Raw genomic sequence first — 21,216 nt, forward strand, 5'->3', positions numbered from 1 at the left:
TAAACTTAGTTAAAGTTTATTTATGTTTTTCAAATTATTAATTTGTTAAAGAATTAATTTAAATAAAAAACGTAAAATTTGATAGCCGACTTTAAGTATTACAGTTCATTGGTATAAGCATGTGTATTATTTTATACCTCTTTGGCCACTATAATAGTTGCTTCTTATTAATCATTTCTGTGTTCTAATATTCGTCTATTTGATTTTTTAAAAAAACCTTTTTTGCAGTTTTATCTTCGTTGATTGCTTTTAGTTTTCTACAAATTCTATAAAAATCCAAAAAAAGATAGAAAAATCTGAAAAAAGGGAGGTTTCCTTGTCGAAGGCATCATCGAAGAAAGTTGAAATCTTCCACAAAAACAAAGGTAGTAAGTATACATTTTTAATGATGTATTATTATTGTGTACATTGCTATATTTGTCATTTGATCAAATTAAATGTATAGTTTATGATCTCTATGCTTATTTAGTTTATCATTTGCCAGAATATCAAATATAGTTTATGCTCTCTATGCTTATTTATGACAAATTAAATGAGGCTTTCATAAGATCGATTAATTATTAGATAGAGAGATAAATAATTGTTATAAAACATGAAGATATTTTCCTCCCCGAAAGGCACTTCGAAATAAGCATTCTTATTCTTATTATTTTTTGAACCTCCATTCTGAGCCTCTAATGGCATTTGTTGATTAAATTTCACAAAATAAAAACATAGTGATATTATTCATTCCATTATTATCTCACATCTGTGTATCATATTAATTTTTCTCCATTTTTCTTGCAGCTTGTGTACCATGATTTTAATGAATTTATGGCAGTTAGGCTTCATTCATCTGTTCATTCCTGTTTTCTCTGTGCTTCCAAGTAGTTGAATTCTTCAGGTCAGAAAAAGAAAAGAAAGAAAGAAAAAGAGCTTTATTGCACTCCTTTTTTGAGGTAAAGTGATCATTTATATCATTTATTAAAATTTGAATTTTGATTATTCTTTATGGGTATTTATGATTTTTGATATCTTAAATCTAAGTGGAAACATTAGATTTAAGAAAAACTCTAATTAAAACAGAAACAATGAAAGTTTATAGAAGGATGAAAGATCATATCTGCCCTTAAACTATTTTTCAATCCGTATTGGGTATCCTCTACACTAAGATGTGGTGCAATTTAATCCATTAACTAAAAAAATGTAGCAACTTACACTTTCTATGGTACCATTTATTTGTGAACAAATATTTTGCTTAATGATTGGGTTGGTCTGAGTAAACAGCAAAGAACAAAGGTAGTCTTAGTCAGAGAGAGAAGATAAGATTGTTAAATGAATGTGGAGTCCACAAATGAAAACTACCATGAAATGAATGGAAGGTGTAAGTTGCTACGTTTTGTTTAGTTGTTGGATTAATTTACATCACATTATAGTATATATAAAATATTCAATGTTTTTCAAAAAGTAGTTTAAGGGAAAATTTTACCACATTGTTTGTGGGAATTGAGAAAGCTGAAATTGTTTCTGATCAACAAAATTACTCTCAAATTTTACAAGCATTCCTATTATGCTTTAAGAAAAATGTTGTCAAATTGTATAAGCTAAAATTCTTTTTCATAATCTTATAATATAGTTCTTGAGAATCAGCAAGATTTTGTTGGAAATTAATAAACTTTACGATTATAAACTAAATGTGAAGATCTACATTATTATATATGAATACACGCGCATCGTAATAATTTATAATTCTAAAATGTGACTATCTCAATTATGAATTATAAGATATAGTAATTCAATATAAAATTGTAATTTTTTTTTTGGGGTACATTTATCACAAGTGCTAGCAACATATCAAAAATATTAACAATCCAAGAACGTCTACTCCCCCGTTTGTTTGTTTTTTTTGGGGCCCCAGCTAATTTCTTTTTCATTGAATATCATTTCACTAAACAAGAATTAAAGTAACATAGACATTTCATTTTATTATCCATGTTGATTATCTCATTTTTTTTTATGTATTGATAATTTGATATGATCTCTGAAGAAGTTCTTTTGGTATGCCAAAATTTGTTTGCATTTTAATTCTTCATTTTAATTTTTTATTTCTCTTTTTCTTTTTGGTTTGGTTTAATTTATATGTATATTTGTTTTATAAGAATATTGGCCCTATTGTTAGAGAGCTAGTAAGTGGGCAGGTTTGGCGCGTATGGGTCAATAGACTCAGGTCCAAATGGCCCATATAGTTTCAACTTCTTATGCCTGGCTTACCATATTACATTAAGGTTGCATTCGGTTGAGTAAATTTGAATTGAAAATTTCACATTTAAAATTTATAAATTTTAAATTCTTTATTTAGATGATATAGAAAAGAAAAAATTATTTATTTATTTTTTATAGTTTTAACTTAATTGTAACTCAGTTTTTGAATTTTAACTCGTTATAATTTAGTTTCTGAAGTTTTAACTCGATTATAAATCAATCCCTAAACTTTATCTTTAAAATGTAGTTCTTAAAATTTTAACTTCTTAAATACTTCTCTCTATATTTTAAAAAATAAAATTATAAGGATTAAAAATATTTTTAAATTTAGTACTAATATCATAAATTACTAAACCCTTTTAATATTTGTAAATATTAAAAGTTTAAAATATTTTTATTTTTATAATTTTATTTTTTGATTAAATTTCAACCTCTAATGGCATTTGTTGATTAAATTTCACAAAAGAAAAATACAAATATTAGTCATTTCATTATCATATACTCCTCCGATCCTCTTTATAAGTCATTTCTACTAACTCCATCAATATCAATGTAAAAGAAGTATAAGGAATAAAAGTATGTAGAATTCAAATTATGTCTCTATATAGCAAATCTAAAAAGTAATGTGTTATCTTTTCTCTCTGATGAAGAGTAATTTTCAAAATATTTTTGAAATATTACTTAAAAAGTCGCATCGTGATTTATAAATGGGATCGGAGGAAGTATCTGTCATCTGTGTTTCATATTAATTTTTTTTGCGCCCTGTGCACCTTGATTTTAACATATTTATGGCAGTTATGCTTCATTCATATGTTCATTCACGTTCTGTCTTTGCTTCCAAATGGTTGATTTCTTCGGTCAGGAAAGAATTAAGAAAAAAGGAAAAAGAGCTTTGTTTGTTGCCCTCCATTTTTGAGGTAAAGTCATGGTTTATACCATTTATTTAAGTTGAATTTTGATTATACTTTATGGGTACTTATATCTTTAGTTATCTTAAATTTAAGGGGAATATTTACGTTTAATATAAACTCTAATAAACAACTAATGGAAGTTTATAGAAGGGTGAAAGGACATATTTGCTCTTAAATTATTTTTCGATGAATATTGGACATCGTTTATATTATTATGTGGTGCAAATTAATCCATCAGCTAAAAAAAAAAAAAAACGTAGCAACATCCCTTCCAATTTCATTCATATTTAAAAGAAAATTTTTTAAATTTGCATTATATTTTCTCTGATAATTAATTAGTTTAAATAAAAATAATATTGAAAAAAAAACTAATGCCTCATCAAGTGTTTTATATGAAGAAATATTAATTTAGTTGACCTAAGATTAGTTTACTCAAATTTTTTGATAATAAATCTTTTTAACTACTATATAGAATCTTGAATCCTTTCAACTCAATATTTTTTTTTTTCCTTTTCAATTTTTTGTTCAGCTTTCCTCCGTTCACGCGCATCTTTTGTTACTAAACAGATTGTTTCGACATTTCTTTATTACCTTTTCATTTTCAGCCTTGACGCTATCAACGGCTTTTCCCGACGGAAAAAAAAAAAAGAGAAATGAATAAAAAAACAAAAAAAAAATTAATGATGGTTAAGTTCTTATAAATTTTTTTGAAAAATAAGTTATCCATATTAATTCAAATAATTATAAATTTAGAAGTTCAAATTCTAAATGTAACTCTCCATTTGTAATTGATATTTCTGTTTCTAAATGTCTTAATCAATATTTATAACTTATTTTTTGAAATTTTTTGGTTAAAGGCCTAGTTATTATTAATTCCCTTTTCTATAATTTTATTGTCGCTCTGATCACTCATCAGTAATTTCATTATCACTTAGTTGTCATGTATAGGGGAAAAAAAAGATAGAAAAGGCTTTTCTTTTTCTGCTGCACGGATTATTTATATAGGACCTGAAGTTTTCTCTCTATTTAGCAGTTTGTATACAGTGAATTCTTTGTATATCATATTTGGAAGCACTCTATACCATTTTTGGAGTCTTGATTTTAATGTTATGTCCATTTCAGATGGCATTTCCTGGGGAAGGTATTTTAACAGATCTTGCCAAGAGATTGGCAGATAAAACTATAACAGAAGTCAATTACTTTCGTCATTTTGACACTCATGTTTGCGAGTTTGAGCAACAACACAACGAGTTGGATGCAAAATTTGAAGAAGTGAATAATGATATTGAAGATGCCAAAAGAAAAAATGAGAACCCAACCAAAGATGTTGAGGTTTGGAAAGACAAAGCTTATATTCTAATTCAAGAGAATCGTAGAATCAAGCAGACATGGTCTTATAGTTCATGTCCTCATTGGAGATATTGACAAGGCAAGAGGTTGGCAAAGAGGATGCTAGCTATTAAAGATCACATACAAAAATGTAGCTTCGAAAGAGTGGCACATCCAGCTAAACTTCCAGGTATTAAATACCATGTTCTAGGAGACTTCATTGATTTTGAGAGCAGAAAATCAAAATTGAAGCAACTTGTAGAAGCTTTAGAAGATGGAAATCATCACATGGTTGGATTGCAAGGGATGGGGGGAACAGGCAAAACCACATTAGCAACACAAGTAGGCAAACAAATTGAAGAATCCAAAGCATTTGAGAAGGTCATCTTTGTCGTTGTGTCCAATCCTCCTGATATCAGCAAGATTCGAGATGACATTGCAAGGCAATTAGGATTGCCTTTAGACAAAGCAGCGGAAGCAGATCACTCAAAGCTCTTGTGGTCTAGAATTTCTAATAAAGAAAGGAAATTACTTATAATATTGGATGATGTGTGGGAAAAGCTAAATCTTACAAACATTGGGATTCCATCTGGACCTGATCATAAGAATTGCTATGTTTTGATAACCACTCGCCATTCAAGAGTTTGTGAAGCAATGAGATGCCAAAAAACGATTCACCTACACACATTAACTGACGAGGATGCATTGAATCTTTTTCTATTTCATGCTACAAGTAATAATGGTCTTTCAAGAAAAGAGTTGGAGGATCTTGCACGAGGTTTTGTGAAGGAGTGTGGAGGATTACCAATTGCAATTGCATCACTAGCTAGCACATTAAGAATTTGGCCAGTAAGTGAATGGAAGGAAGCTTTGGCAACCTTAAGAAAATCTGAGAAATTTCTTGATATTGATGAAGATTTAGTTCAGGTTTATAGATGCCTAAGCTTAAGCTATGGGAATTTGAGAAATGAGAAGGCCCAAAAACTCTTTCTATTGTGTTCTATTTTCCCAGAAGATTATGAAATTCCTATAAATCTTATTATCAGACTTGGTATAGGGGCTGGAATTTTTGGCAAAGTTGAAAATTATTGTGCGGGAAGAAGTCAAGTACTTGGAGTGAAAAATGAACTTGTAGCTTCCACTTTGCTGTTGAAGGTTGACGAGAAAGAATGTGTAAAAATGCACGACTTGGTTCGTGAAGTGGCCTTGTGGATGGCAAAGGAGGATATTCAAGTGATCATGGATTCAAGGACAGCTTTAGAAACAAGCAAGAGAATTGTGTTTTGGAGTACTAATGATTTTCCAGATCAGTTTGATGGTGCAAAACTTGAAATTCTATTCCTTTAGATAAAAGGAGATGTTTTGGTGAAAAACCCAGAAACATTGTTCGCGGGGGTGGCAGGCCTCAGCATTCTTTTTTTACTTGGCAGGCCTAAGAAGCATTCTATTCCATCATTGTCACAATCACTTCTTTCATTAAAGAACATGCAAACTCTCATCTTGGATGGTTGGGAATTAGGTGACATCTCTATCTTGAAAAACTTACAAAGTCTTGTGACTCTTGAGTTGAAAAATTGTATAATAATTGAATTACCTAAAGATATCAAGGAATTAAAGAAGTTGAGATTGTTGGGATTAAGGAAGTGTGAAATTCAAAAGAACAATCCTTTTAAAGTGATTGAAACATGTTCCCAATTGGAAGAACTATATTTTGTTAAGAATGAGGATGTCGAAGATTGGAAGCTGCATCTTGACAAAGAAACTAGAGATGAAATTACTCATGATATATCTCCTCCAATATTGGGAATGTTTTCTATTGCTTGTGATGGTTATGAATATTTTAATGGGGATGATAATGGCTTGTTAAGATGCTTCAATACAAAACATGTGGAAGATTTAATTTCAAAATCCATGTTTAAGTACATTGTAGGAAGAGCAGAGGTTCTTGAGTTGGGAAAAAGGGAAGAAACAGGATGGAAATGCCTCATCCCTGACATTATTCCTGTGAAAGATGGAGGCATGAATGATTTAATTAAGCTTTGTTTGTATGAATGGGATGAGATTGAGTACCTCATTGATACTAGGAAGCATTGTTATTCAGAAGCCTTCTCCAAGCTGGTTGAACTACATTTGAATGGTGTGGATGTGAAAGAATTGTGTGGTGGTCTTCCGCCTTCTGGATTTCTTAAGAAGCTACAAATTTTAAACTTAAGGGAGTGTAAAAAATTGCACAACATATTCTTTGATGTCAATTTCAAAGTTCCTCATCTAAAGATTTTGACGTTAAGGAATTGTCCAATGTTCCAACCATCAATTTTCCCACTATTTGTTGCTCAAAGTCTGGTGCAGTTGGAAAATTTTACGATTGGAGATTGTGAGGACTTAAAAAGTTTAATCACATATGAGAGTCTTGGAAACGAATTAGGAGATGTTGATAATCAAAAGAGCTATGGCTTACCGTTTCCAAAGTTAAAGAATCTTAAAATTGAAGGATGTCATAAACTAGAATTGGTGTCACCCTTCCTTTTGGCAGGAGACCTTCCCCTTTTGGAAGAGATATATATATGGAATTGCAAGGAGCTAAAATACATATTTGGTAAATACCAAAATGAGGGCCATGTTTTGCATCAAGAGAATGAGCTTCCTTCCTTGAAGACAATGCGCCTTTCTTCTACACCAAATTTCATTAGCATTGTTCGAGAATTGAAGAAATGTATGCCGGTGCCATCTCCAGTTTTGAAAGAAGATTCAAAGGAGAAAAATGAAAACTCTAAGATGAGTGCTTTCTCATGGGCTCCTGGATGTTGTTTTCTACCAGCAACTAAAGACAGTGATAGTATTGGAGCATCTAATGGCACAATGCAACACCACCACCAAATTTCATCGGTATGTTCCACTTGTCCCTCTCTTTTTCAACATTTATTTTGTTAACTTGTTCATGCTATTAAATTGGCCTTTGATTAATTAAACTTGAATTATAGTATAAACAAACGATAAATAATATTCTCATCTAAGATCTGTTGAGATGTCATATATAAAGAGGATTATATTGTAATAGAACTATTCTAGAATGCTTGATTTGTTGAAAGTGTGATTTGATATTTTCAAAATATGAAAATGCCATCAGAGAAATGGTGGGTGCGTGCGTGCATGCGTGAAATTGCTAAAAATACAGTTGTAATAAAATTTTTGGGTCTAACTATAATAGTTTTAACTACAAATTCTTTAACATGTAAATTGATAATACTAAGTGGTAGATCATAGGAAATTGTTGAGATTTCAACTATCGTTGTTGAATAAATAAATGTCAAATTCCGTGGTTTTTTTTATTTGGATATTCAATTTTTTATCATCTTATTTCTAAAACAGAGAATGTTTAGCATCAAGAGGCAAGTGTTTCGGTTATTTAATTAATATTTAATTATATTTGATGAATTTATCTTAAATGCCAACAATGACACGTGACAATTTATAAAAGCACATGATGCTTGACATTTGCTTTTCATTTATCATATTTCCTCCCCTAAACTCAATGTAATCGCATTAGATGATAGAATTAGTTTTTTTTTTTTTTACTGACAAATTAGTTATGAGTTGAACATAAGGGGAAAATGTGTCTTTGTAGGAATTACCTGCATCAATGGAATTGATTCAATCATTTCATGAAGCAAAGTGTCTTATGAGTAAGCCGTTGAAGCTACAAAATATCATATACATGGAATTTTGGGATTGTTCAAAATTAAAGTCGTTGTTCAGTGTTTCCATTGCCAAAACCATCATGTTGGAGCGCTTGGAGATTGGGAACTGTGAAGAATTGAAGCACATAATAACAAATGTAGCAGAGGATGATGACCATCTCAATTGCACCTCCATCTTCCCAAATCTAGAAAGCCTCCAAATTAGGAATTGTAATAAGTTGGAATTTATATTTCCATCCACTTTTTCTGGAGGTCTGCAAAAACTAAAATCTATATGGATTCATGGAGCTTCTGAATTGAAGCATGTTTTTGGAAAATATGACCCTGAAGATTATGTATCAAACGAGAATGAGAATAATGAGCCTCGCATTGATCTTCCTGTATTGGAAACACTATCCCTCATAGAGGTACCAAATATTATCAGCATTCATATCAAGAAGTATCATCTAGAATGCCCATCTCTACAAACTGTGGAAGCACCAAAGGTATTTTTTTTTTTTTAACTTATTGCTTTATATCAAGTACATCATGCCTTCTTGTTTGGCCCAAAAGATATTGACATGCATCTTTGCCGGTAATGCTGTGAAATTTCGCTTAAAAGAAAGTTATTTGTGAGTTTACTGTTAAATTGTCAACTTGTTAAGCTTATGTGTGTGTGTGTGTATTGACATATAGAGTAGTTTTTTATTATTTCCATTTATGAGATAGAGTCGTTAAGGTAAAATTTCGCTTAAGATGCTTGATTTATTATTTTTATTTACAGGATAGAGTAGTTATCTGAAAAATATTTCTATACGTGATTAAAAAATAATTTCTAAAATTGTTTTTATTATATTTAAATATTTACAAGTCAAACATAACATATTTACAAGTAAATATTTAAAATTTTAATTTGTAAATATGTATTGTTTGATTCAAAATATTTAAATATGAATAATATAATAAAAATATTTTCTTAAAAAAAAGTATTTTTTTGACCAACTGCTGGATGGGGATTGGTAAATGACTATTGGCCATCGGACAACGACAGCAAGCGGTTGGTCAAAGTCAATCAAAGAATTGTGTGTCTAAAGACATTTGAGTTATTTTACGTGGTAAATTAATTTTTTTTTTTTGGTTACCGTTGTATATCCTCGTATTGAATATAATCTTTTAAGATACTATTAGGTATTAAATGTATGCATATTTTTTAATAAAGATTCAAACTTCAATTCACCATGTAATGAGAGATTAATCATTTTCACTAGACACAACTTTTGTTGATTGATAAAATAATTATAATTAAGTTCTATAGAACTTAAAGTGTTTTCACAATTTTGTAGGACTTATTTTTAAATATGATTCTCATATGGACTCACTTATAATTTTTCCTTAATAATCATTTTTATTTTTTGAATCCTTAAATTAAATAAACATTTTTTTGGGCTTGTTTTCAGAAGTTGAAAAAAATTTAATTATAAGAAAAATTTGATTCATTTCTTATACTTTACGTTTGAGATTTGTATTTTTCAGCATTTCTTAAATAAATAAACTTATTTATTTTAAAGTTATAGTTCTAATCATTTTATTAAAATGATTTTAAAATGATTTATTTTATGGTTGTTATTTTTTATATAGTAAATTAAAATATTTTCATTTTGTGTACAGAAAACATTTTCAATTTTCATTCTTAATGCGTGAATTTTTTATTTTAAACATAAATATTTTCTTTTATAATAATTAAATTAATACATAATAATTTTAATTAAATGAATTTTGAACGTACAAGTTATTATTTTCTATTAGCTTATTTAACCATGTTAATTACTAAAATTTTTATATTTTGAAAATTAAAGAATTAACACAGCTAACTGAAATGAATTTTGCCATGATTTTTTTTAAAAAAAGATCGACTAAATGTATGTCATGTCCTAAAATTGTTAGTTATGGTTTAGAAAATTAAAATTTATATTTTTGTTGTCGGGTTACCATTCATTGATTCTGATTATCTTTTGAAGAAATTTAAAAAATTATAACTAATTTTTGAAAAATATATCAACATAGTTGGAGTATCCATTTAAGGCTCTCTGAATGCTCTATATGGACAAAATATAATTCTGGACCTTGATTGTATATGTTACTGTGTTGAAATACTTTGTATGTAGATGATGTAGATGTAGATCTTATCACGAAGGAAAGTTGTTAGCTAACACTTGATAGATAGATTACAAAAAGAAAAATCTTAGCTTACACAGAACATTTAGGGTTGGTTTGGTTTACTGACATTTTACATTCAAAAAGAACTTTTGAAAATTTAAGAATGTAAAAATTGTTTGGTTTCCTCAAATTATTTTCAAAGTCCATTTAAAAAATAAATTCAAAAAGCTCCAAAAGTTTATTTATTGAACATAACTTTGGGTAGCATTCAAAAAATACTTTGCATAATTTTTTCACCAACTGGTTCTCACTTTTCTCTTTTTACTCAATTATTATTATAATCGAAATAATTTTTAATTTATTAAATTAATGGAACCAATGACGAATCATATCATAATGTTTACAATCTTAGAAATTTCGCAAATGTATCATGCATGTTTGTACATATTTGTTTTTTTTTTTTGGATTAAAATTGGACTCATTGGAGGCTAAGTTTCACAGAGGTGGGATGATGAATTTTTATTGTAATTTGGAATTGAATTTCCTCTTTTTAAAACCTGCAAGAATTTAATTTGTAGATGCAAGATGTGGCGAGTGAAGGAGCTAAGGAATCTGAGAAAAAAGAGATTGTTGATGCTGGAAGACCAGTGATTCCAAACATGGGCATCGAATTTGTTCTCAACTTCCATACTCTTAAAAAAATAAGAATTGGAAGATTTAAAAAGTTGAAAACTATGTTCTTTTTATCTTCGTGGAAAAACCTACCACAGTTGTCCCAGTTACATATAGAAGACTGTGAGGAATTAGTTAATGTGGTTGAAGATGATTCTAAGAATTATGATCATATCAATTATAGCTCCGTTGTCTCAAAGCTGGAGCATCTTGAAATCTGTAGATGCAACAAGTTGGAATTTATATTTCCTCACTCCTCTTTTGGTGGTCTTAAAAAATTAAAGTATTTGAGTGTCCGAAAAGTTGCAGAGTTGAAATACATTTTTGGAAAACATCATCAAGGAGATTATGCATCAAATGAGAATGAAAGCGATGAGGTCCACATTGATTTCCCAGCTTTGGAAAGTCTCTATCTCTGGGATGTACCAAAGATGATCAACATTATTTGTGCAAAAAATTATCACCTGAGCTTTCCATCTCTACGATGGATTGGTTTAGATGACTGTCAAGAGATAAACGGAAGATCTTTTCTGGATTTGATGGTTTGCTTACAAGGGAGACAATCAGATGTGAAAACTGAAAAGGTAATACGTTTAACATATTGTTCTATGATATGTATTGCTATGTTGATTTGGCCCTTGGAAATTTTTTCATCACAACAATTTTTTTGTGTATAAAAAATAATTTGAATTTTTATTCTTAATGCGTGAATTTTTATTTTAAACACAAATATTTCTATTATAATAATTAAATTAATACATAATAATTTTAAATAAATAAATAAACACAAATTTTTTCTTATACTTTAGGTTTGAGATTTGAATTTTTCAGCATTTCTTAAATAAATAAACTTTTATTTTAAAGTTATAGTTCTAATCATTTTATTAAGATACTTTAAAAATGATTTATTTTATGGTGGTTATTTTTTATATGGTAAATTAAAATATTTTCATTTTGTATACAAAAATATTTTCAATTTTTTTTCTTAGTGCGTGAATTTTTTATTTTAAGCACAGATATTTCTATTATAGTATTAATTTAGTACATAATAATTTTAATTAAATGAATTATGAGCATACAATTTATCATTTTCTATTAGCTCATTTAACCACGTTAAGTACTAAAATGTTTTGGTTATATTGTGAGAATTAAAGAACTAACACAGCTCACTGAAATGAATTCTACCATAACGTTAAAAAAAAAAAAAAGATTGACCAAATGGATGTCATGTCCTAAAATTGTTAGTTATGGTTTAGAAAATTAAAATTTATATTTTTGTTGTCGGTTTACCATTCATTTATTCTGATTATCTTTTGAAGAAATTTAAAAAATTTTAACTAATTTTTGAAAAATCATATCGACATAGTTGGAGTATCCATTTAAAGCTATTTGAATGCTCTATATGGACAAAATATATTCTTAAACTTTCAAAGGTTCTCTTTGATTGTAAAATGTAAGTAAACCAAATGGGCCCTAAATATTTCTGGATTTGACAGTTTGTTTACAAGAGAGACAATGAAATGTGAAAACTGAAATGGTAATACATTTGACATATTGTTCTATGATATGTATTGCTACGTTGATTTGGCCCTTGCAAATTTTTTTATCACAACAACTTTTTTAGAATTCAATTAAAAATACAAGTAATATAGTGTTCATACATAGAAATTTGTTGTTTGCATCACTATATGCCTTTGGTTGATATAATTAGGCATAACTCATGTCTTTATAGGCATTCTATACAACAAATCAAGTTTCTCCGCTTAATATAATTCAAATCCATTAATAATGGTATTGGGAATCCTCACAACTTGATAATGTTTTCATTTATATATTGTAACTGATTCAAAATGTTACCGATTTGCACTCTGGCTATGTGAATTAGATGGACCATATTAATTTTATCTTGAAATGGTACATGCTTATTAATGTGTAGATATGAATGAGAATATGACTTTCCTTTGATATTGTCTTATCTATGCACTGAACTTTGATGAGAGATGACCTTTGAATTTACGCTGAAATTTTGAACGGATAAATCTTTATTAGGACTTGATGAAAATTATCAAGGACATGCAAAGGTTGATGTACCTTAGAGTAAGCAACTCAAAAATACAAGAGGTCTTTAATTTAGAAGAAGTGAAAATTGAAGGTTCAGTGACATTAAGCTTAGAAAGCATGAGTTTGGAAAATCTAAGTGAATTGAGGCATATATGGAAGGGCCCCAAATATATGCTGAGCCACCACAACCTTCGATGGCTGACACTCAAAGCATGTGAAAAGCTTAGATCAATCTTCTGTGTCCCAGTATTGAAAAGCCTCCCATCATTGTCCTATTTAGAGATAGAAGACTGTGAAGAATTAGTTCATATTATTGAAGAGGATTGTGAAGAAAGTGCTAATGACCAATTCCATCAACTTTTCTTCCCAAATTTACAAGAAATTTGCATCAGGCGTTGTAATAGCTTGAAATGCCTTTTCTTGATATCAACATCTGCCATGTTTCCAATGCTACGGGGGTTAAAAATTGAAGAATCCCTTGAGATGGAACAAGTAATTGCATGCAAACAACATCATAACCAGAAGATGGTGGTGAAAGATGTATTTCCAAAACTGTCGAATTTAACACTTGGAAAACTGCCAAGGCTTGTTACAATTTGTGGGGAGATTGATTTTCGTTCCGTACAGAGCTATCAAGTGGTTGATTGTCCCAAATATCAAGGTATGAATTTGTGAAACGTTACTTTACATAATTGCTAGTTTTTATTTTTTTGGTGAAAAAAGGCACAGCCCATGCTAGCTGCTAGTTTTAATAACACTAATAATATTTTGTTCAAATTTTCCATAGAAATTACTTCTCAACTTCAAGGAGGGCCTGAAGATCTTGATTCAAAAAATCAAGCATCAACAGAGGGGCTAGTTTCTGCTCATTCCAATAATGCTCATCAAATGCCACATATGGGAGAAACAAGTGCTTCCCGAAACCCCACAGAGGTATGCTAGCCTAACCATTTAATCAATTAATTTGTGGCCTCATTTCAATAAACCAACAAACATTTTTTTAGAGAAAATTAATCTGGAGATCCTTCTGGTTCTTATTGATTTTGAATTAAATCTTTTTAGTTTATTTTGTTTCAATTGAGCTCTTATAGTTTGACCCATTAAATATATTAGTCCATGAATAATATTAAAATTATTAATGAATAATTAACTTTTCCAAAACAAAACACTTTTAAAATTTATTAAAAAAAAGTAATTTAATATTTTAAGCCAAAAAAAGCAAAAAGAAAATTTGATTAAATGCAATGCTTATATTTTTATGAATATTTTTTGGCTTATATTTTAAAATTTGATTAAAAACCCATTAAATATTTTTTTGTGAAAATTCTATATTTATTAAATGTTAGAAAAAATAACCTTATTATATAAATTTTGAGTTATAAAAATTATGTAATTAATTCTAAAATTATATAATCTTTTAATAAAAATATAAAAGTTCTTAATTTTATTTTTTAATAGAAAAACTTCATGGATTTTAAGCCTTAGGAATGAGCATATTTAAAAAAAAATTATAAGGACCTGATTCAAAATTTTAAAAAAACTAGAAGGACTTACAGGTCAGTTTTTCTTTTTTTAAAAAAATATTTTATTGCAGTATTAAGTTTAACATTTTCATAAACTTGTTCACATATTATTGCTTGTCTAGTTAGTTAGAATAATAAGGAGGCAAAATAGAAAAAATATTAAAGATTACATTTCAAGGATATCATCAATAGTACCATTGAGTCTTAGATTCGAGAGAAGACTTTCTTTGTATATTTGAATTTTTATAACAGTACAAGAAAAAGTTGATTTTGAACAGAATGCTATAAATAGAGCGTAGGGATATGATTGATGACTCTCTAGGCCTTTTTTCAAAGTTATTATTGGGTATGAGGAAGGCTTCAAAAGAAACTTTTAAGTAACAAGCCGCTACTCTTGATAAAGCAAAGTGAATATAAAAGATTTTGAAAAATTATTGGAAATATCAAAGATATGTTGTCGAGTTAGATGATTCAGACATGTTTGTACAATGTAAAAGTCATCACGAATAAAATGTATCCTTGGATGTTGTAGAGTAAGGAGGAAACCATAATGGAAATTGAATCCAAGGGTCCTACTCCAGCGTTAGAGAAACAAGCATTGGAAACTGCAACAGTTGAATCACAATCCAGGAGGACATCTCTGGATGCAAGTTTATCCAAAATCCAAAATTGTCAAATACTAATGATTTGTTTGATAATTGTTTAATATTTCTAATAGGGCTTGGAGGATGAATGCATAAAGAATGAATCAATCGCACAGCCCCAACATCAGGATCTTAAAGAAACAGAATCATCCATTGAAGCATGCCGCAGAACTAATATACCATTTCATGATGATGTGCGTCACAACAATGAAAATTAGTGATTTTGAAGTGGCCTCTTTATAAAATGTGATATCTTTACTATTTTGTGTTGTTCAGAGTATTGACGACAAATTAAAAGAAAGAGTTCATGAGGGTCCCACGTTAGAGAACAGGGTGCAAGCAGCTCTGTTAGCTGATATAGCAAGAAGGAACTCATCAGCATTCACCACTCCTCTCCAAGAAGAGTTCCCATTGGTTATCGATTTGTGTCTTATGCCCTTTTTAAAATAAAGGATTAGAAAGATACTAATTAAATGGCTTAAACGTGTGCCTTTTTCTATATTTATTGCTTGTTTTAGGATTTGATGGAGATAGAATCAGGAAGAGAAACGAGTATGACATACCGACAAGAACTAGGAGAAATGGTAACTGTCTTATACTTTGAAGTTTGAACTCTTCAAAAAATATTGTTAGAATTCAAAAATGTGATACTTAGATATATTTTGGTACTTTTGTAGAGTGTAGTTGAAGGTTTTCCAGAAGACACTGCAATTGCGAAAACTAAAATGGTTACTTCCTCACTCTATTCACAAGGAGGAGGCTTAGAGCCCGGCCTACCAGCATTGGTAAGTTCACAACATTCAGTTTAAACTTGTAGAACGTTTTTATACATACAAGTTCAAGTACCCGTTCATTACATCTTCACATGTAAATACCAACAAGACTATGGCATATATCTAGCCTTCACTTTTCTTTTATTATTTATATATCTAAATGTTATAGAAAAAGAATTTAATATTGGACAAAGTAAATATATATGAATTAATGAAGTTATCATAGTTGAACTACTTTGTTATAACTCTTGGTGCAACTTTTGGTGTGATTCAGTTTGATAGAGAAACAGGGAAGGAAGTTGGCAAAGTAGTTCCTACTAGGAAATTATCAACAACTTCACCTGATTTTGAGGTGATCAAGATAGAATCTCTAACCTCTTTATATTCCTATCACTTGATAAACTAGGAAAATGAAACATTCTTATGATATATAAAATGCATTTGAATACAGGTTAAACTACAAGGTACCTAAGACCAGCTTTTTTATAACATTTATACTTGGTGTAGCGGTTGATTAGTGCATAAAGAAATAAATTATATTCTATGAAATAATGAAATTGTTTGATTGAGCAAATTTTATCATTTTGATGTTACTCAGAGCTTAAAGACAGGGAAAGAAGTTGTTGGAATGCTTCGTACTCCAAGGTTATCAACGGCTGCAACTTCATCAGATTTAGAGGTGCCCAAAATGACATCTCCCAGCCCTATCTAACATAAAAATGAAAGTGGTTATAAAAGTTGAAACTGATTTTTTTTTTTTAAATAAACGAACATCCAATGACTGAAAAGCAAACACTTACGGTTTAGGATTGATCAATTGCTATGCCCTTTCGTAATATAATATTAGGAATAAGCTAATTAAATAGCTTAAACTTGTACCTTTTTCTATATTCAAGGATTGTTTTAGGATTTAATGAAGACAAAGTTGAGAAGTGAAACAATCATGAGACACCAGCAAGAACCGGAGGAAAGACAATTACTGTATACATACATATATTAAAGGATCTAAGAATTTTAATTAAATGACCAAATTCTTACATATATCTTTTTTGCATTCTATAGAGTAGGAATGAAAGTATTCCGAAAGACACTACACCAAGGAAATATAAAATAAATACTTCCTCCATGCATTCACAAGCAGAAACCTCACAATCAAATCCACCTGCACAAGTAAGTTCACATTCCATTTAAACTTGTAGCATTTTTTATTTAATTTTGCCATTGTAAACTTAGATGCCAACCATTCATTACATCTTCGCGGGTCAATACCAACAAATCTCCACCCAGTATCTTGTCTCAAATTTGTTTATGTTATTTACATGCATAAATTGATTAGTCAATAAAAAATGAGTTCTATGATTTAATGAAAACACTCTTATCAAATAAGTTCGATCGTTGGGTATTACTGTATTAGAAACGGGGGAGGAAGGTTTTTTGCACATTATTCTTCAAAATAGTTTTCAATTCTTCACATCTGTGTTTACCTTGATTTTTTTTAATAATTTTGAATAATACATGAAAATGGATAAAAGGGTTAAGACTAATCTTTTGTCCATCTTCATATTTAGTATTTTCTTAAGATCAAAGAACTGCAAACAAGCAAACCAAATTTTAAAGACCAACAAAAAGCAAACGAATATACGGAAAATGAAGCAAATGGAGTATGTTATTTTTTGTTATCCACTTGATAGTAGTCTCTTTTTGGCAAAAGTAACAACAATGAAAGTACGACTTCTTTATCTTGTTTAGGTTACTCCAAGCATCAAAGTAACATTGGAGCAAGGACTTCAAGAGAGTTATGCAACAGAAGAAGCCATAACAGCAAATCAATCAATTAGTTTAGATTCAGAGAAGCAATCAAGATTAGTTAGTCTCTTAGAAAAAGAAAAGGCACAGGTAAGTTCATCATCCTTTCCTAATTAATCTGGGAACTGAAGTATTTTGCATATTCATCATGATATAAGAGATGGGCAAACAATCACTATGTTTCTGGTTTTTAGAGCACTAACAAAGCTTCGAAGGAAATATTTGAAAATACTTCAAAGTCAGCTCTGTTTGATTCAGCACTCATAAGAGTGCTTATATGTCACCTCACTTTTTTATATATTTCATCATCACATGAACAACTTGCAAGAGCATGTTTCTGCTTCAGTGAATAAGTGAAGTTACTTTAGTAAACAAATTTAATCTTTTGTTGTGGTTTAGAGCTTTGAAAAAGGGAAGGAAGTTGCAGCATTAACCACAGCTTCATCAAATCCAAAGGTGATCCAAATGACATTTCCAAAGAAAATATATTCCATAGTCTATGAATTCATGAGGTTGTGTGATTGAACAATTTTTTTTTTTTCATTTTGATGTCACTCAGCTCTCAGAAACAGGGAAGGAAGCTGTTGGAATACTTCTTACTTCAGGGTTATCAATGGCTACAACTTCATCAAATTTAGAGGTTATCAAAATCACATCTCCAAACTCTTTCTATTATTAGCATGAAAGTGGTTATAAAAAGTTAAGACTGATTCTCTTTTTTAACGATCATCCAATGTCTGAACAATAGGCACTTGCAGCCTTGGAATGGTTAGTGTGTTATGCCCTTAATATTAGGAGTATGATGATATTTTTATGTACAATATTAGGATTTGGTGAAGACAAAGTTAGAAAGTGAAATTTCACCTCTTGCATACTCAATCTTTTCAGGCAATATTGCAGAACCTATCAGTTTTAAGTATATGACCAAATACTTACATATCCCTATTGTCTGTACAGAGTGTAAGTGAAAGTATTCCAGAAGTCACTACACCTATGAAAGCTAAAATAAATACTTCCTCAATTTATATACAAGAATCCTCACAACTGGATCCACCAGCAAAAGTAAGTTCACTACATTCACGTTAAAATTGTAGCATTTTTTTTTTTCACTTTACAATTGTAAGTTTAGAAGGCAAGTTGACAACCATTCAATACATCTTCACGGATCAATAACAATAAATCTACACAAAAATATCTTGTCCCAACTTATTTTGTTATATATATACATATTTGAATTAATTTTTCAATTCAAAAAATAAGTTTTGTGGTTTAATGAAGTTACTTTATCAAATAAACTACATCTTTTGGTATTACTCCAATATTAGAAAGAGGGGAGGGAGGAGTTGCAATTATTCTTGAAATTCGTTTCTAATCTTCACATGAAATTAGTTTCCAGCTGTATTTGCCTTGACGGTTTTAATAGATTTGCATAACATAAGAAAATATATAAAAGGGTTAAGACAAATCTTTTGTGCATCTTAATATTTGGTATTCTTTTTTATGATCAATGAACTGCAAACAAGCAAAGCAGATTTTAAATACAAACAAGAAGCCATTGGAGATGTAGAAAATACTACTAAAATTCTTGAGGAACCAATATATGCTATTTTTATCCTCCACGTAACTTAATGCTAGTTACTTGTTGGCAAATGCAACATCATTGATACTACAACATTTCTTTCTCTTGTGTAGGTTATTTCAAGTATTGAAGCCAAAATAGCAAATCAATCAATTGATTTAGATTCAGTAAAGCAATCTAGATTAGTTGGTCTCTCAGAAAAAGAACAGGCACAGGTAAGTTAATTATCCTTTCCTAATTAATATAGAACCTAAGTATTATAGACTGTAGATAGGCTTTAACCTTTGCTTATTCATTATTATATAATAGATGGGCAAACAATCGCTCTCAAAGTATGATGAGCTTATGAATGTCTTTAACAGTTTAATAGTTTGCTTTTATGTTCCTAATTTATAGAGTACTAACGAAGCTTCAAAGAGAACTGTTGAAGAAGTTTCTGCTTCAGAGGCATCATCAAAGTCAACTCAGTTTGACTCAGAATTTGTAAGAGGGCGCTTCTATGCCTTCTAACCTTAATAGAGTTGTAAACAACATCAAATTTTGAAGGTCTGCATCAAATTAACTATAACTAACATTTTGTTTTATGTAGACTGAGAAAGAAACAATGAATGGAAGTGTTCAAGAGGAGCATAAAGCAAACAAGGCTCCAAAAGCAAACCTGTCAACGGACCCACAACGTTATTTGCCAAACCCAGCAAAGGGCAATACGGCCCTTGTTGATGTGATCCCTCCTCCTCTTCATCAACGTAAGTGTCTTTCTTTGTGTGACGATTTGATGTTTTCCATTCAATCATCTGCTAACTTTCGTGGATATGCCAGAAGCACAAATTGATGTTGCAACCCCTTCATCTCCTACGTTAGGGATTAGTGAAATTTTCGAAATAGTGGATTTGAAAGATGGCGAACCTGCATTGCTCGCCAATGCGCTCGAGCGATATCCACAGCTAAGGCTACCTCGCGAACAACGCACCAATCGAATTATAGCTTTGTCCTACCGAGTGCTCCTTGACATTTTGGTCATCCTAGCCACCAAGACTCCCCGTACCATTACACCATCGGATAGATCGATTCTGGAGGCGAACTTAGGGGAAGCGACTATTCTTGGGTTCGACAAAGAGTGGATTGAATCAGTTCGCGCCAAAATTTCTGGCTCTGATACGATTGATGTCTTGGTGGCAGAGAAGGAGATGGTAGACATGGAGGCGAAGCTGGAAACATGTGAAATTGCGTTGGATGAGGTCTATAAGCATAGAGCAGAAGCAAAAGAATGGCTTGAAGCCATTGATTCTCAGTTGTTGGGTCTTCTAGAAGATCGCAAGAAATTGGTTATCAAGATATCAAAAACTAGGGAAATAGTGAGTGCCATGGATATACCTTTTGGCTTTTAGGTTTCCTAATTGTCGGCTTGTGTTCATCAAAGAAGTAGCCTGTTGTATCTATGACACAGAATTGTAGACCAATTTTCTGGCTCTGGGTGCGTTTAGGCGTTCAGCACTTCAGCCTAATATATTTTCAAAGGATTGTTATAAAACAAAGGATATATTGTTATGAATATTATAATTAGTGTGCTGCAATGTCCTTTATAAATATTAGTAATAGTAATTATTTTAATTTAAATAATGATTATGTGTTTTTGGTAATCACTAAATAACAATATAAATGACAGTTTTGGCTTTGCAAAAGATTAAATTGAAGACATTATATTTATTTCACAAAAAATATTAATTTCAGAAAGGTTTAAAAAATTTTAAAAAAATTATCACATTTAGTAAGACTTTATTGTCTTTTTTCTTTTGCCTAAACCTTATTATTCTTTATATATTTCAAGAAAATTTTACTGTCA

The 21,216-nt window shown here is 30.2% G+C and overlaps 2 protein-coding genes across 7 annotated transcripts; both read left to right on the forward strand.

Annotated features, from left to right (window-relative positions):
* The first annotated feature begins 792 nt into the window (after positions 1–792).
* On the forward strand, positions 793–20,942 carry LOC129318077 (uncharacterized). Of its 6 annotated transcripts, none has more exons than XM_054962607.1 (23): positions 799–938; positions 3,104–3,158; positions 4,275–7,367; positions 8,107–8,664; positions 10,894–11,571; positions 13,037–13,709; positions 13,836–13,981; positions 15,104–15,217; positions 15,290–15,409; positions 15,492–15,629; positions 15,734–15,799; positions 15,893–16,000; positions 16,263–16,340; positions 16,587–16,667; positions 17,051–17,158; positions 17,738–17,884; positions 18,194–18,250; positions 18,354–18,434; positions 18,752–18,856; positions 19,487–19,588; positions 19,770–19,856; positions 19,963–20,119; positions 20,196–20,942. In XM_054962607.1, exons 3-23 carry the CDS (start codon positions 5,967–5,969, stop codon positions 20,759–20,761), a joined length of 5,571 nt encoding a protein of 1,856 aa, XP_054818582.1. In that variant the 5' UTR covers positions 799–938; positions 3,104–3,158; positions 4,275–5,966; the 3' UTR covers positions 20,762–20,942. The 6 variants fall into 6 exon arrangements, 5 of the variants coding, with proteins under 5 accessions (XP_054818582.1, XP_054818581.1, XP_054818585.1 ...); XM_054962606.1 differs by having other exon boundaries at positions 800–938; positions 20,193–20,942; XM_054962610.1 differs by lacking the exon at positions 17,051–17,158 and having other exon boundaries at positions 800–938; positions 20,193–20,942.
* LOC129317333 (disease resistance protein SUMM2-like) lies at positions 4,275–5,828 on the forward strand. Its single transcript, XM_054961677.1, has 2 exons — positions 4,275–4,543; positions 4,637–5,828. Exons 1-2 carry the CDS (start codon positions 4,275–4,277, stop codon positions 5,826–5,828), a joined length of 1,461 nt encoding a protein of 486 aa, XP_054817652.1.
* Positions 20,943–21,216: the final 274 nt, after the last annotated feature.

This window comes from Prosopis cineraria, unplaced genomic scaffold (assembly GCF_029017545.1).
Source record: "Prosopis cineraria cultivar Desert tree isolate PC_DT_omini unplaced genomic scaffold, ASM2901754v1 PC8, whole genome shotgun sequence".
Lineage (NCBI taxonomy): Eukaryota > Viridiplantae > Streptophyta > Magnoliopsida > Fabales > Fabaceae > Prosopis > Prosopis cineraria.